The following is a 13255-nucleotide window of genomic DNA, read 5'->3' as shown; positions in this document are numbered from 1 at the left end:
CAATGAATTGATGGATTATTCTCAGTAACAGTTGAGTATCTGAGGAGAAATATTGTATCAAGCAGTCTTGTTGTAATCATAGTCATAGGTCAGCAGCCACCATGATCGTGATCCACCATCGTAATCTGGTGCCACCATAGTCCACAGATATTGTCCACTGCTGCCATCAGGATCCACTATCAGCTGCCACCTCAATCATGGTACACCAACACTATCAGATGCCAACACGATACAGGATTCACCATTACGATCACAATCTCTGATTCGCGATCCACCATCATAATCCACGATGTGGCCGCAGTCGAGGCTCTGATCTGTGGACGATAAGGCAAAGGGACCCCGGGGAAGAAGTCAAGTCAGTTACATGTATTGATGAGATATTAATTTCTTTGATGTAATAAGGACGGAGAAGAGGAAGGAGAACCTGGAAATAGAAGCTCTGAATGTCATGTGTCCCCGACATTCTACACCTATAGCAGCATAACTAAGAGCAGGTCTAAGACAAGCCTGGACAGTCTCTCAATATAAACTTTATCGTAAAGGAAGGTTTTAAGCCTACTCTTAAACGTACAGATGGTGTGTGCCTCCCGAACTGAAAGTGAGAGATGATTACATAGGAGAGGAGCTTGAAGGCTGAAAGCTCTGGCTCCTACTCTACTTTTAGAGACTTTAGGGACGACAAGTAAGCCTGGGAACGCAGTGCTATAGTGGGTTGATAAGGTACTATCAGCTTTTTAAGGTATAATGATGCCATATTATCAAGGGCCTTGAAGGTGAGAAGGAGAATTTTAAATTGCATTCTAGATTTAACCGGAAGCCAGTGTAGCTATGCTAATATTGGAGAAATGTGCTCTCTTTTCCTGGTTCTTGTCAAGACATGTGCTACAGCATTTTGGACAAGCCACAGAGTCTGTAAGGGCTTACTGCTGGAGCCTGATAATAAAGAATTACAATAATCAAGTCTGGATGTAACAGAGGCGTGGACTAGTTTTTCTGCATCTTTTTGAGCTATTACGCAAGTGGAAGAAGACAGTCCTAAAAAAATTTTTTAAGTGAGAATTAAAGGACAAATCAGGATCGAAGATCACTCCCAAGTTCCTGACTGTTTCATTGGAAGCAAGGGCAATGTCGTCTAGCGCAGCTATATCATTAGATAATGTATCTCTAAGGTGTTTAGGGCCAAGTATTAGAACCTCTGTTTTATCTGAGTTTAATAAGAGAAAATTGCGGGTCATCCAGGTTTTTATGTCCTTTAGACATGCTTGGAGTTTAGTTAATTGATTACATTGTTCAGGTTTCATTGACAAGTATAACTGGGTGTCATCCACATAGCAGTGGAAATTTACAGAGTTTGTCCTGATAATGTTTCCTAGTGGTTTCCTAGTCCTAAAAAATAAGTGCGCAGAGATGACTCATCATTAATTTGCACGACTTGGAATCGATCTGAAATGTAGGATTTAGTCAGTTTAGGGCGGTTCCTTTAATGATAATTTACTGTTCTAGTCTCTGTAATAAAATGTGATGGTCAATAGTGTTGAATGCTGCACTGAGATCTAATGGAACGAGGACAGACACAAATCTCTGATCTGAAGCTATTAGAAGGTCATTAGTGACTTTTGCCATGGCCGTCTCCGTACTGTGATTATCTCTAAACCCAGACTGAAAGTCTTCATATACATTAATTTCCTGGAGAAACTGACACAGCTGATTGGCTACAACCTCTTCAAGGATTTTAGACAGGAAGGGGAGGATGGATATCGGTCTGTAGTTGGCTAAAACCACCGGTTCCAGGATTGATTTTTTGAGAAGGGGTTTGATTACTGCTATTTTAAATGACTGTGGTACATAGCCTGATGATAATGAGAGATTGATTGTGTTCAGTAATGTACTATCAATTAGGGGCAGAATTTCTTTAAGTAATTTTGCAGGAATGGGATCTAAGAAGTTGGTTTAGAACTTGAGATTATTTTGGTCAGCTGATCACGAATGATCAGAGAGAAGCTGTCTAAATAATTGGTAATATTCTCAGCTGTTTCTGAGATTTCTATTCTTGATTGGGTATTAGTGCCAATTGAGAACAGGAGATGGTTGGTTTTATTTCAAATTTTATTATTAAAGAAGGTCATAAAGATATTGCTATTTAGGGATCGAGGAATACTGGGTTCGGTGGAGTTGTGACTCTCTGTCAGCCTGGTACAGTGCGGAGTAATAGGCAGCTCTTGCTTTGTGGAGGGCTTTCTTATATGCTTTAACAGTATTTTTCCAGGATAATTGCGGAATGATTACAACAAACAGTTTGTAGGCTAATGGAAGGTAACTGAATTGATGGATTATTGTCAGTAATGGTAGAGTATCTGAGTAGACATATATTGTTTATCAAGCAGTCTTGTTGTAGCATAGTCTATAGTCAGCAGCCAGCACGATCAGGATCCACCATCACAATCGGATGCCACCATAGTCAATCAATCAATCAATCAATCAAATTTTATTTATTTATTTGTATAGCCCATATTAACAAATCACAATTTGTCTCATATGGCTTTAACAAGGTGTGTAATCCTCTGCCCTTAGAGAGGATGCCGTGGCAAGTGCCCTATTGCAGCCTGGCAGCAGTGTGAGTTTTAATGACACAAAACACAGGCAAAGCATAAACATCATTTAAGCAGAATCGGTACAAATGTGACACAGAAATGAGCCACATAAACAAGCATGTTTCACAATACAAGTGGAGAAATACAGATCACTTATTATAGGTGCTCAGAACAGTTAAGGCTCCATTATGCTACTCCGAATCCGTTACGGACGGACAAACGGACGGATCGGACGGACACTTTTTCGTTTATAGTTGTCTGTGTGGTCCATGCTGAAAACAATTCACCACCAGAACAGTAGATGGCGCAACGGAAGACAAGCTTGGAGAAGCCTACCTCACGAGTAATCAGAAGAAGTCCATGCTGTTTATTTACTTACTCCCCACTTTCCTCACACACAGTGTAGGCTACGATGGCAACTAAATAAAATAAAGTGACACCCAGCTGGTCAAAATGCTGATGTAATCGTTTCTTAGCGCAGCGATTCCCCGGTCTTGTTTTCGAACTGTGTTCCTAATTCCACAGCTTGAAGCTACACGGAGCTAGCTAGCTTCCCTCCCAGCTAGCTTCATCCCCAGCTTCCACACACAGTCAGCAGGGACTCCGGACACTAACTACTAGGGATGAGCGAGTACAGCATTATCTGTATCTGTATCTGTATCTGTTAACCATATGAATTATCTGTATCCATATCTGTACTCGGAGTGGGTGGGGCCTAACCCGGACGTGGGTGTGATTTTAAATTTTTTTATGATTTATGATTCAACATCGCGTGGGAGTCGGGTACAGTGCCAAAGGAGTGGCAAACCGGGGTGGTGGTTCCCCTGTTCAAAAAGGGGGACCAGAGAGTGTGTACCAATTATCGGGGTATCACACTTCTCAGTCTCCCTGGTAAAGTCTACTCCAAAGTGCTGGAAAGGAGGGTTCGGCCGATCGTCGAACCTCAGATTGAAGAGGAACAATGCGGTTTTCGCCCCGGACGTGGAACTACGGACCAGCTCTTCACTCTCACAAGGATCCTGGAGGGGGCCTGGGAGTATGCCCATCCGGTCCACTTGTGTTTTGTGGATCTGGAGAAGGCGTATGACCGGGTCCCCCGGGAGAAACTGTGGGAGGTGCTGCGGGAGTATGGGGTAAGGGGGTCTCTCCTCAGGGCCATCCAATCCCTGTACTCCCAAAGCGAGAGCTGTGTTCGGGTCCTCGGCAGCCAGTCAGTTTCGTTCTCAGTGGGTGCTGGTCTCCGCCAGGGCTGCGCCCTGTCACCAATCCTGTTTGTGATATACATGGACAGGATATCGAGGCGTAGTCGTGGTGGGGAGGGGTTGCAGTTCGGTGGTCTGAGGATCTCGTCACTGCTTTTTGCGGATGATGTGGTCCTCATTGGATCATCGGCTTGTGACCTTCAGAACTCACTGGATCGGCTGGCGGCCGAGTGTGAAGCGGCTGGGATGAGGATCAGCACCGCTAAATCTGAGGCCATGACTTTTAGCAGGAAACCGATGGATTGCTTACTCCGGGTAGGAAATGAGTCCTTAGCCCAAGTGAAGGAGGTCAAGTACCTCGGGGTCTTGTTCGCGAGTGAGGGTACTATGGAGCGTGAGATTGGCCGGAGAATCGGAGCAGCGGGGGCGGTATTGCGTTCGCTTTACCGCACCGTTGTAACGAAAAGAGAGCTGAGCCGCAAGGCAAAGCTCTCGATCTACCGGTCGATCTTCGTTCCTATCCTCACCTATGGTCATGAGGGCTGGGTGATGACCGAAAGGACGAGATCGCGGGTACAAGCGGCCGAGATGAGTTTTCTCAGAAGGGTGGCTGGCGTCTCCCTTAGAGATAGGGTGAGAAGCTCAGTCATCCGTGAGGGACTCGGATTAGAGCCGCTGCTCCTTTACTTAGAAAGGAGTCAGCTGAGGTGGTTCGGGCATCTGGTAAGGATGCCCACTGGGCGCCTCCCTTGGGAGGTGTTTCAGGCACGTCCAGTGGGGAGGAGACCTCGGGGAAGACCCAGGACTAGGTGGAGAGATTATATCTCAACACTGGCCTGGGAACGCCTCGGGATCCCCCCGTCAGAGCTGGTCAATGTGGCCCGGGAAAGGGAAGTCTGGGGCCCCCTGCTTGAGCTGCTCCCCCCGCGACCCGACCCCGGATAAGCGGAAGACGATGAGATGAGATGAGAGATGATTTTTTTCTTTTTCTTTTTTTTAAATTTATTTCCACACCAGGTGTGTGTTTGTGTGTGTGTGTGAGTGTGTGTGTGAGTGTGTGTATGAGTGAGTGTGTGTGTGAGTGTGTGTATGAGTGAGTAAGAGAGAGACAGAGAGAGAGAGGGGGGCGGGGCGACTATGTTCTACGGACAAGATTGACAGGAGACGCGGGTCTCTCCTGCTTCGGATGAGGATAATTAAAACAAACACGGTATAATACAGGGCGGCTGTGGCTGAGGGGTAGAGTGGTCGTCCTCCAACCTGAAGGTCGGCGGTTCGATTCCCAGTCTGAACCATCTGCATGCCGAAGTGTCCTTGGGCAAGATGCTGAACCCTGAACGGCCCCCCATAGAATAACAAAGTGCTGCAAGTAGATGCACTGTATGAATGTGTGTATGAATGGGTGAATGTGAAACTGTACTGTAAAGCGCTTTGAGTGGTCTTCATCAGACTAGAAAAGCGCTATATAAATACAAATCCATTTACCAAATCCATTTAATCACATCCATGTGAAAAAAAAAAAAAATCTCCCACAGGCAGAGACGCAACGCGAGTCGCTTTCTACCAGCACCACGTCTGAACGAACCCACGTTTAACAGAACTCTACTGGTTAATAAGTAAGTACAAACTGAAATAAAAACAAACTACAAGCTGAAGAAACCCTAAACGTTAACGGAAAAGACCCGCGAACCTGAGTGACTGAGAGCTGTTCTGTGAGTGAGTGTCAGTGAGTAGAGCGGTGTGTGAAGGGGAGGAGCGCTGTGACACTGTGTGAGGATTTTCATTCAGTCCGAGCACAGATATTGACTCGTATTACTCGTATAATACTCGTGCTCGGCAAAAGTGCTCTATCCGTACCGGATTCTCGTTTCAGCCGAGTATCCGGCTCATCTCTACTAATTACTAGCCAGTGTTTGCTTCTAACCTGACGGTATTGTAGAAACAGTGTCATGATAGAAGTGGAATTAAAGTCGTGACAGCGGGTTTTTGCACTGTTACCACCGCAGTTAGCATGGGTGCTAGCCCGCTAGCCTAGCCCGCTCGCGCCGTTATGAAAGCTTGTTATAACCGTATGTGACCGTGCACACATTCCGTCAGTGCTCTAACGAGCCACCATCAGGCGGACAACTCCGCTGGCTTAACATACACGTCACATTAATCGCAGAATCATAGTTGTGTTTGGGTTTGTTGTGACAGGGAAAGAAGCAGGAAGTTTGAGGTCCGGAAATGATCTTGTTAGCGGACCAATCACAGCCAAGGGCTGTCCGTAGGCTATCCGAAATAAACACGGACAGTTAGAAAAATCAGAGGTGCACGAAAAGCTCTCCGAGGCGCTCGGAGAGGGCGTTCCACGACGGATAGGGCGGTTCTATCTGTCCGTGTCCGTCAAAACGCAGAAGCATAAAGGAGCCATTACACTCTGTTCCTGCGTTGATGGACACTTTAAACGAGTATGGAGAGCTCTCTGGCTATCAGATCAACCAATCAAAATCAGAGGCATGGATGTTAGTTGGACAATGGCCTACACAACTAACAGGAAGGCTTAATGCTCACTGGTCACAGGGATTTAGATACCTGGGAATTATCATTAGGCTACAACAGATTTATCAAAACTGTTTAAGGTCAACTATGGAAAATTGATGGGTCACATAAAAGCAGACCTCACAAGATGGGAAATCCTACCACTCTCTTTTATAGGAAGAATAGAAACGATAAGAATAAATGTTCTGCCAAGATTGCTCTTTCTTTTTCAATCACTACCTATATATGTTCCTGCCACCACTTTTACTGCACTGGACAAAAGATTTTACAAATTTATATGGCAAAGTAAACCACCCAGACCTAAACTTAGAAGACTACTATGTCTGAGAGACAACGGAGGCCTGAATTTGCCTGACCTGAAAAAATATTACTGGGCAGCCCAATTACAAGCAATGGTTGCTTGGGTATCTCAAGAAACAGATACTACATGGGTAGGAATGGAGCAAAGTGAATGCCCAGACACACCACTGGACTCATTGCCATTCCTCAATTCAGACCAACGGGGGAAGAATAAGATTACCAATATATGGATTAAAAATACTCTAAAAATATGGTCAGTTGTAAGAAAAAAACTAAAACTCCCCACGACTATATCCAGAGCTATGAGAATAGCAAGCAACTTAGAATTTCTTCCTGCTAGACTGGACAGGTGTTTTGAAAGATGGAGGGAGATGGGTATAGTAGTATTGGACCAGTTGTTCGAGGGAGGTGTATTGAAGTCATTTGAACAGCTTAAAGAGAAATATGAGTTGCCAACCCAAGACTTCTACAGATATTTACAAATAAGACATTATTTACATACACATCAAGAATGGGAAAAGCTCTGCTCACCACCATCCAAAATGGAACACTTCCTCTTCATATGGGCAATTCAAGGAACAGTGAAAGCAAAATTCATATCACATTTATACAGGAAATTACAGGAAGAACTAAAAGAGAATAATTTGGATATTAAAGAAAAATGGGAACTAGAGATAAAAATAACAATTTCTGATGAACAATGGGAAAAATCATTCGAACAGGGACACAGAGTAACCAGTAGTCCTAACTGGAGGGAATTTGGATGGAAGCTTAAAAGTAGATACTTCAGAACTCCACGTATAACATCTAAATGGAGCATTACATCAGCACAATGTTGGAGGGGTTATGGCAAGGTAGGAGACCACACACATATATTTTGGGACTGTCCAAAGTTATCAGAATACTGGCAAAAAATACAAAAGGAAATAAAAACATGTTTATTTATAGACATACCATTAGAACCAACACACTTTATTTTAGGGATACTGCCTGACAACCTTGAAGAAAATGGTCAGACAAAACTTCTGAGAGCCCTTATTTTAATAGCAAATAAAGTAATAACAGCCTGCTGTCTGAAGCCACAGCCCCCCACAATAACCCAATGGAGGGGTAGAATTCAAGATATGTACAGGATGGAATACTTGACTGCCCTATTACAACTGAAAACAGAGGTTTTTAAAAACAACTGGTCCCCGATTGCTCTAGACTTCCATCTGATATGAGCAATACATATATATATATATATATATATTGCTTTTGTTTTCACTTTGCTTTCCCTTTTAAGCAATGGACATCTGCAGGCCATGCTATCTCAGAATATTGTCTTGATGTAATGCTATGTCAGATGTACTGTGTTTGTGGACAATGTTAATCAATAACTTAATTCTGATATACCTGGATCATGATGGCGTGGACCCGAGACATACATGGACAGTTAACCCCATTAACCTAAGACTTGTACCCGAGGCACCTAATTTCATGTTAAAAACGATGTACTGCATGACTGTATTCAATAAAAGGAAATAAAAAGAAGTTCAGAACAGTTACACTCTCATAAACATTCTTAACTAGGTATAAATCTCTGGGAATAAGTCACAAACAGCGGTAGTTGCCCTCTAACAGGGCGGCAGCAGTGACAGCTGCCTCAAATCGCGGCAACTGCCTTTACAAGTCAGTGGCAGTGTCTGTTGACACCGGAAGTGCCTCTACGAGCTTGCTGTCTCTCCAGCTGCACGCTGAAGCGGAAACACGTGACACCGTCCACAGCGGGCTCCAAATTTGAAAACGTGGCTGCTCGGTGACTGTGGGCCAGCATGAAGCAAACACAAATAAGGAAGAGAGGCGCAGACTAACTTCTTCAGCTGATCCCGACCGAACAACACCGGCTTCACATTGGCCCACTTTCATCTACAAGTAAGTTTTCATGCTTCCAGGTATAAATGCACAATAGTATGTGTTTTTATGCAGTTTGGTGAGCCACTACCATTCAGGAAGCGTGTGGTTCCCTACTATGTTGAATGTATCGCACACGTTATGTGGTTTAAAGGTAATTTTATATAAGTCGATGTAAACACCAAGCTGACATGTTGTTATTAGGTGTATGTGTTTATATTGTGTTTTTTACACGCACGGAGTTTGCGTTTGTCAGCGTGTGGATTTCTCATTAACGCAGGTGTCTCACATCATGCTCATTACCCTAACACGTTTGTTCCTAAGCAGTACGAGTTTAGCGTAAGTAAGGTTATTTGTCAAGCCCATTTCAAGGCTTCACATCTAATGCTTGGTTGTCTTTGTGTCTAACGTAATTTTGCTCATCAGAACGTGCACACTAAGATGAATGGTCACCCAATGAACCAGCTGCTGTCTCGTTAGCTGGTGGGCTCAGTGTTCACTGGGAATAAAATGTCAGGATCTGATTCAGACTGACGCCTCTGTACACAGAGAACCACTGAAAGACCGACTCCACCTTTTTCTTTTATCATCTATCAAAAAAAGAGTCCGAAAATGGTGCCTAATTAGAAACTTAACAAACACATGCAGCAGTTAAGATGTTCTTTGTGCCAATTTGCAATGTTTTTACATAATCTCTCAGGTAACTCTTAAATAATGAGTTAGTAACCAGACAAGAATGCTGTGCTGTGTTATTTAATGCCATGCTGAAGTTGATATATTATGAACTGCTTTTTTTTGTGTGCAGGTCACCTCGTGGTTCTGGGGAAAAAATTAGCACATCAAGGAGGAAAATGCAGTACACACCTGAATCAAATGTTTACCCTGCCAGGTGCAAAGAGCAGCACTGTTATGATGACTGCTTTGACAGTGGATACTCCGGGTTATTCCACAGTCCACAGAGCATCAGTGGAGTGGACTTCTGTAGGTCTTTGTCACCTGTTGAATTCGATGAGACGCCCAAAGAGAACCTCAGACTTCCTGTCACACCGAAAGAGAGGAGCAGAGAGTCGGTCAGGTTTTTGAACAAGGACTCCAGGACAACACAGCTGCCATCAACAGTTAGTTGGTGTGAAACTCCAAAAGTGTATAAAAGAGATGAATCGCTGCGACACAGACTTCTGATGGGCAAAACGAACACAGATGTCAAAACTGACAGCACAAGATCACTGAGCAACAGAAGGACTGAATCGTCCACCATCAGTATCCGGTCTGATCACTGCCTCAGTGCATCGTTGGACTGTCTAGACTCAGTGATGGGGGCTTTGGCATCAACCACTTTAAACCTAAAACAGGACCTGCCTTTATCTGGCAGGAAACGCCGTGTCCTTTTTTCACAGATGAGGACCTCCACTCTTGAAGATGGTAAACTCCACTCTGGTCATCCTGCTGAGTTTGAGAGAATAGGTTCCCTCTCAAGTGCAGATTTCAGTAAGAGCTTTTCTGCCTCAGATCAAATGATTATTGAGACTCCGAACTCTAGAAAATCTCTGCCGGTCTCATCCAAGGAAAACTCTCCATCACCAGTCAGTGTTGTGACAAATGACCTCAATTACTTCTTTTGCACTCCATCCTCCTCACATACACCCAGGTACATCAGGTACATGCTTTTTTTAAGATTTGACTTTCACCATGTATTTGTAATTTTTTCCAGCCAAATACTTGAAGCTATGAATAAATAATGTTCTTTTCATTAATCAGAAAGCATGCTGGCATTAATTCCCTTCTAACCCTGCAATAGGTTGATGTGTGAAGACAGTGGTTTCAGTTCCCAAGACTCCTCAGTGGACCACGATGGCTCATTCCAGGAGCTGCTGCTCCCTGCCTCCAGGAGAAACTGTGAAACCCCAAATCTGGCCGAGGCAAAGCGGCGCTCCCGTTTGCAGCGTCAGCACAGGCTCTCCACGCTAAAGGAAGGGGGCTCTCAGTCGGAAGAAGACCCAGCAGACAGAAAACATGAACATCTTAATCTGTGCCACAGCTCTTCTAAAGATGTTTTTGCTGATGATGCTACTCCTCGCAGGGTTCTCTCTATTAAATGTGATAATAGTATGACTTTTGATGGTTTGACCTATTCAAAACCAGATTATGCCACCCCTCTCAGAGCCACCTCCGCCAAGCCAGAAAACATGACACCTTTAGGCACAGCTGCATATCCAGATGTTACCCCTCTCAGGACAACCCCAGTAAATCTCTCACTGACTCCAGCTTTGCAGCTGGTTCATGCTATGTGCCAGCAGAATGCTCAGATGTTTGCTGGCCAAAGTCCAAACCTGAAGGAGCAGTTGAAGTCCACGGCAGCACTGGCCCAGACCCCGGTGACGTTTAGGACAGCTATGCCATTGGCAGGACTGATTGGCAGGAAGATGGGGGTGGGGAAGGTAGACATACTCACAGAACTGAAGAAGAGGAACCTCAGGCACATCCTTGCTGTCGTACTCGGTCACCTTGCCTCTGAGAGCATCCACAGGTGAGTTCATGTTTTAACAAACTTAACTCATCATTGCTATAAAACAAACAAAAGCTTATCTACTCACCAATTGTATATCTCAGCACATTCAATGACCAAATAGCTCAATTCCCATCAAATTTATCTTATGCTACTGTCACACATGTTCATTTATGTTCAAAATCTTATAGTGTACACAATAAGTTATACAGAATCCTGTCAATTTAATACACATTTAAATGTTTAATGGATGCTTAACTCAGACCAAAGTACAGGACATTATTCTTGTCCAAGTTGATGATGTCTGGAAGTTTTGAATTATAGATCTGTATTTCACCTTCAAAGTTGACAACTTGCTTTTGTATAGTTTTATTAATTTAATGTGTAACCTGATTTATTTCTCAAACCATACGGCTTGACAAGGTGCAGAGAGGGCTGGAAATATTGGTCTCATACCAGCATTGTTTATTTGACAGGTGTGGTCAAGTGTGTAAAAGCTGGAGTGAAATTATCCGGCAGGACAAGCGGGCTGCCTTCAGGATAAGAAGCTACCTGAGTGAAGTGACTGCCTCACTTGAGGTAGGAGATTTGCTATATTAGTTACTATTGGCTGATATAGTCACTATAGTGTTGTCAGTACACTGCTGTGACAATGTTGCTGTCTGCTTCAAGCGCTAATTTTGCATCAGCTGTGAAAGGAAAAACATCCACTGTCACATTAACGTGTGTGTGCTGATTTGAAATAACCCTCAAACTTTTTGCTTTTGTCTTTCAGCTCAGGGGTGGAGTCCATGTCCCTGATGCAGAGACCAGACTGACTCTTCTAAAGAGGTCGGCCCTCAAGACAGTTCAGGCTCAGTCCAGGACTTCAAGCTACTGCACCCCGCAGTCAGGAAATAGAACTTCAGTCCAACTACAGCACTGTGTCGTACATTCAGGCAGCAGCAACAAACGAGAGAAATTTCTAGAAGTGAGTTTAAAACATCACCAAAGATTTCCTCTAACATTTATTATAAAGTCCTCTCTTAGCCGTTAACCTACTCTTCAGTCATGGTTTTTTGTTCAGTGTGTAAGTAATCCACAAGATCCATCCATAAGACTAGTAATCCACAATTTTCCATTTTTCAGTTTCCCTATGCACACGTGTGTTTTCAACTAAATAACAACCACCTTTTAGTATCTATTTATTATCTGTACTTGCTTGGTCACCTCCTAATTGACAGACAACTTCACCTCAGTCTAAATGGGATCTCATTTTACCCAGCGCAATATGTCAGCTCTTTTTAATGCATTGACTTAACTTGACTTAACATAAACTTCACACAGCTGCCTAAGTAATATTTAGTGATTGATCCCTTTTAAAATCTGGGCACCTGGCAACATCTCCCCCAATGGAAATTTGATTACTGATGTAAACATATACAACTTAAAGCTCGGACATAGCATTTTGATGTTGCATTATTATTTTTCAAAGTAAATGCACTAAAGCACACAGCTTGAACAAAAATCATGTGTGTGTTATTATTGTGATACATTGAAATGTTCACTTAAAACATTTACTTTGAGCCTTGTCATAACTTATTTTTCTTTCAGGTTGCCAAAACTCTCTTCAATGATGAGTGCCTGAAGCCCTGCCCTAGATGTCAGCATCCTGCAAGATGTCACTCGGTGAAAGGGGAAGGTGTGTGTAGTAGAGCCGACTGTGGTTTCAAGTTTTGCACTGCTTGCTTGTGCACTTTTCATGGATCTAGAGAGTGTAGCAGCCAGTCTGTTGGCCATCGCAAAAAGGACATACTTCTTCCGGGAAGTGCTCAAAGTCGTAGAAACGTCAAGAGACTATGAGAAGGGAACTCTATTCCTTCTTGCTATGCCAGAGTCAACTAAGCACTTTTCCCCCCTGCCTAATAGGGAGAATGAAGCTTTGCAACAATGAAACTGATTCGTTGCCAGTATATTGTTCTGTGCTCATTATTTTGTCTTTGTACCTGTCTATGTACTGTATGAACCTTTTTTCAACTCAACTCTTTCTTCTGGGTTTTTAATTATGAATTTGAAGGAAGGCTCCCAGCAGCACAATGATTAAATGTAGCTGTTGGTGTAATTCTCAATACGGTGTTCAAGTGTAGAGAATGTTTTTTTTTTTAATTCCTGAGATTTTCAGCTTTTACCAATGTCTTTTCAGATCAGTTTTTAAATAAATCTTGTGATTATTTTATTTTTTA

General features: G+C 43.4%; 1 protein-coding gene across 1 annotated transcript; it reads left to right on the top strand.

Moving 5' to 3' along the window:
• The first annotated feature begins 9378 nt into the window (after positions 1-9378).
• On the top strand, positions 9379-12875 carry fbxo43 (F-box protein 43). The gene is made up of 5 exons (XM_061082053.1): positions 9379-10184; positions 10326-11054; positions 11510-11612; positions 11809-12003; positions 12627-12875. The coding sequence occupies exons 1-5, from the start codon at positions 9379-9381 to the stop codon at positions 12873-12875; spliced, it is 2082 nt and encodes a 693-aa protein (XP_060938036.1).
• The last annotated feature ends 380 nt before the right edge of the window (positions 12876-13255 follow it).

Source organism: Limanda limanda, chromosome 11 (genome assembly GCF_963576545.1).
Source record: "Limanda limanda chromosome 11, fLimLim1.1, whole genome shotgun sequence".
Lineage (NCBI taxonomy): Eukaryota > Metazoa > Chordata > Actinopteri > Pleuronectiformes > Pleuronectidae > Limanda > Limanda limanda.
This window is presented reverse-complemented; position numbering and strand designations above follow the sequence as displayed.